The following is a 1,095-nucleotide window of genomic DNA, read 5'->3' on the forward strand; positions in this document are numbered from 1 at the left end:
TGAAAATTTTCACTATTTGGTTTAGTGAAACATTACTTTTTAAAATTTTCAGGCTTTTATTTATAAGTTCCTGTGCAGGAAGGCAAAAATGCTCGGAGATTTAAAAAGCTATATGCTGACAAGGCAGATGTGTTAGTACCAGATATCTTTTGGGATTACACAAGTACAAAGGTTCTGACAATGGAATGGGTAGATGGCATCAAACTTAACCAACAGGAAGCCATTGAGAAACAGGGTTTGAAGCTATTGGAGTTGGTGAATACAGGTATTCAATGTAGCCTAAGACAACTGCTTGAATATGGCTACTTTCATGCAGATCCTCATCCTGGTAATCTTCTAGCAACTCCAGAGGGAAAACTCGCTTTCCTTGATTTTGGGATGATGAGTGAGACGCCAGAACAAGCTAGATATGCTATCATTGGTCATGTTGTTCACTTGGTTAATCGAGACTACGAAGCCATGGCTCGAGATTACTATGAATTGGATTTTCTATCTCCTGATGTCGATGTTTCTCCCATTGTGCCGGCTCTTAGAAACTTTTTTGATGATGTTCTTAATGCTACTGTTAGCGAACTCAATTTCAAAACCCTTGTTGACGGCTTGGGTGCTGTTTTATATGATTATCCATTCAATGGTGAGTTTCTTCTCAATGTATTTTGCATTAGATCTCAAAATCTGATATTTGTAACTTATATTGTTTCGTTTTTTTGATCTCATACTTCGTTAAATAATGACATGAGATTGTGTTTTATGTTTTCCTCTTGCAGTTCCAGCTTACTATGCATTAATATTGAGATCACTTACAGTGCTTGAAGGTCTAGCTCTTTATGCTGATCCTAATTTTAAGGTCATTGCTGCTTCATATCCATATTTTGCTAAAAGGCTTCTTACTGATCCAAATCCTTACCTCAGAGACGCCCTAATTGAGTTGCTATTCAAAGATAGAAGATTCAGGTAAGTACTAAAACTACCGAGTTAACGTGCCAATTACATTGAACACTTGCCTAGTGCATAGAGCTCCGGCCACTGTTCGACAAGGGTTTGATGCGTAAAAAAACTGTTAACCTCCATTTATCTTAAGGGAATGTTTTTTTT

General features: G+C 37.2%; 1 protein-coding gene across 1 annotated transcript; it reads left to right on the forward strand.

The window, feature by feature from the left end:
- Nucleotides 1-67: 67 nt before the first annotated feature.
- LOC110034842 (uncharacterized aarF domain-containing protein kinase At1g79600, chloroplastic-like) lies at nt 68-958 on the forward strand (the record flags this gene model as incomplete). Its single annotated transcript, XM_020739080.1, has 2 exons — nt 68-634; nt 768-958. Coding segments are annotated over 2 exons (758 nt in total), but the record flags the coding sequence as incomplete, so codon positions are not given.
- Between the last annotated feature and the right edge of the window lie 137 nt (nt 959-1,095).

Source organism: Phalaenopsis equestris, unplaced genomic scaffold (genome assembly GCF_001263595.1).
Source record: "Phalaenopsis equestris unplaced genomic scaffold, ASM126359v1 Scaffold193907, whole genome shotgun sequence".
Taxonomy (NCBI): Eukaryota; Viridiplantae; Streptophyta; class Magnoliopsida; order Asparagales; family Orchidaceae; genus Phalaenopsis; species Phalaenopsis equestris.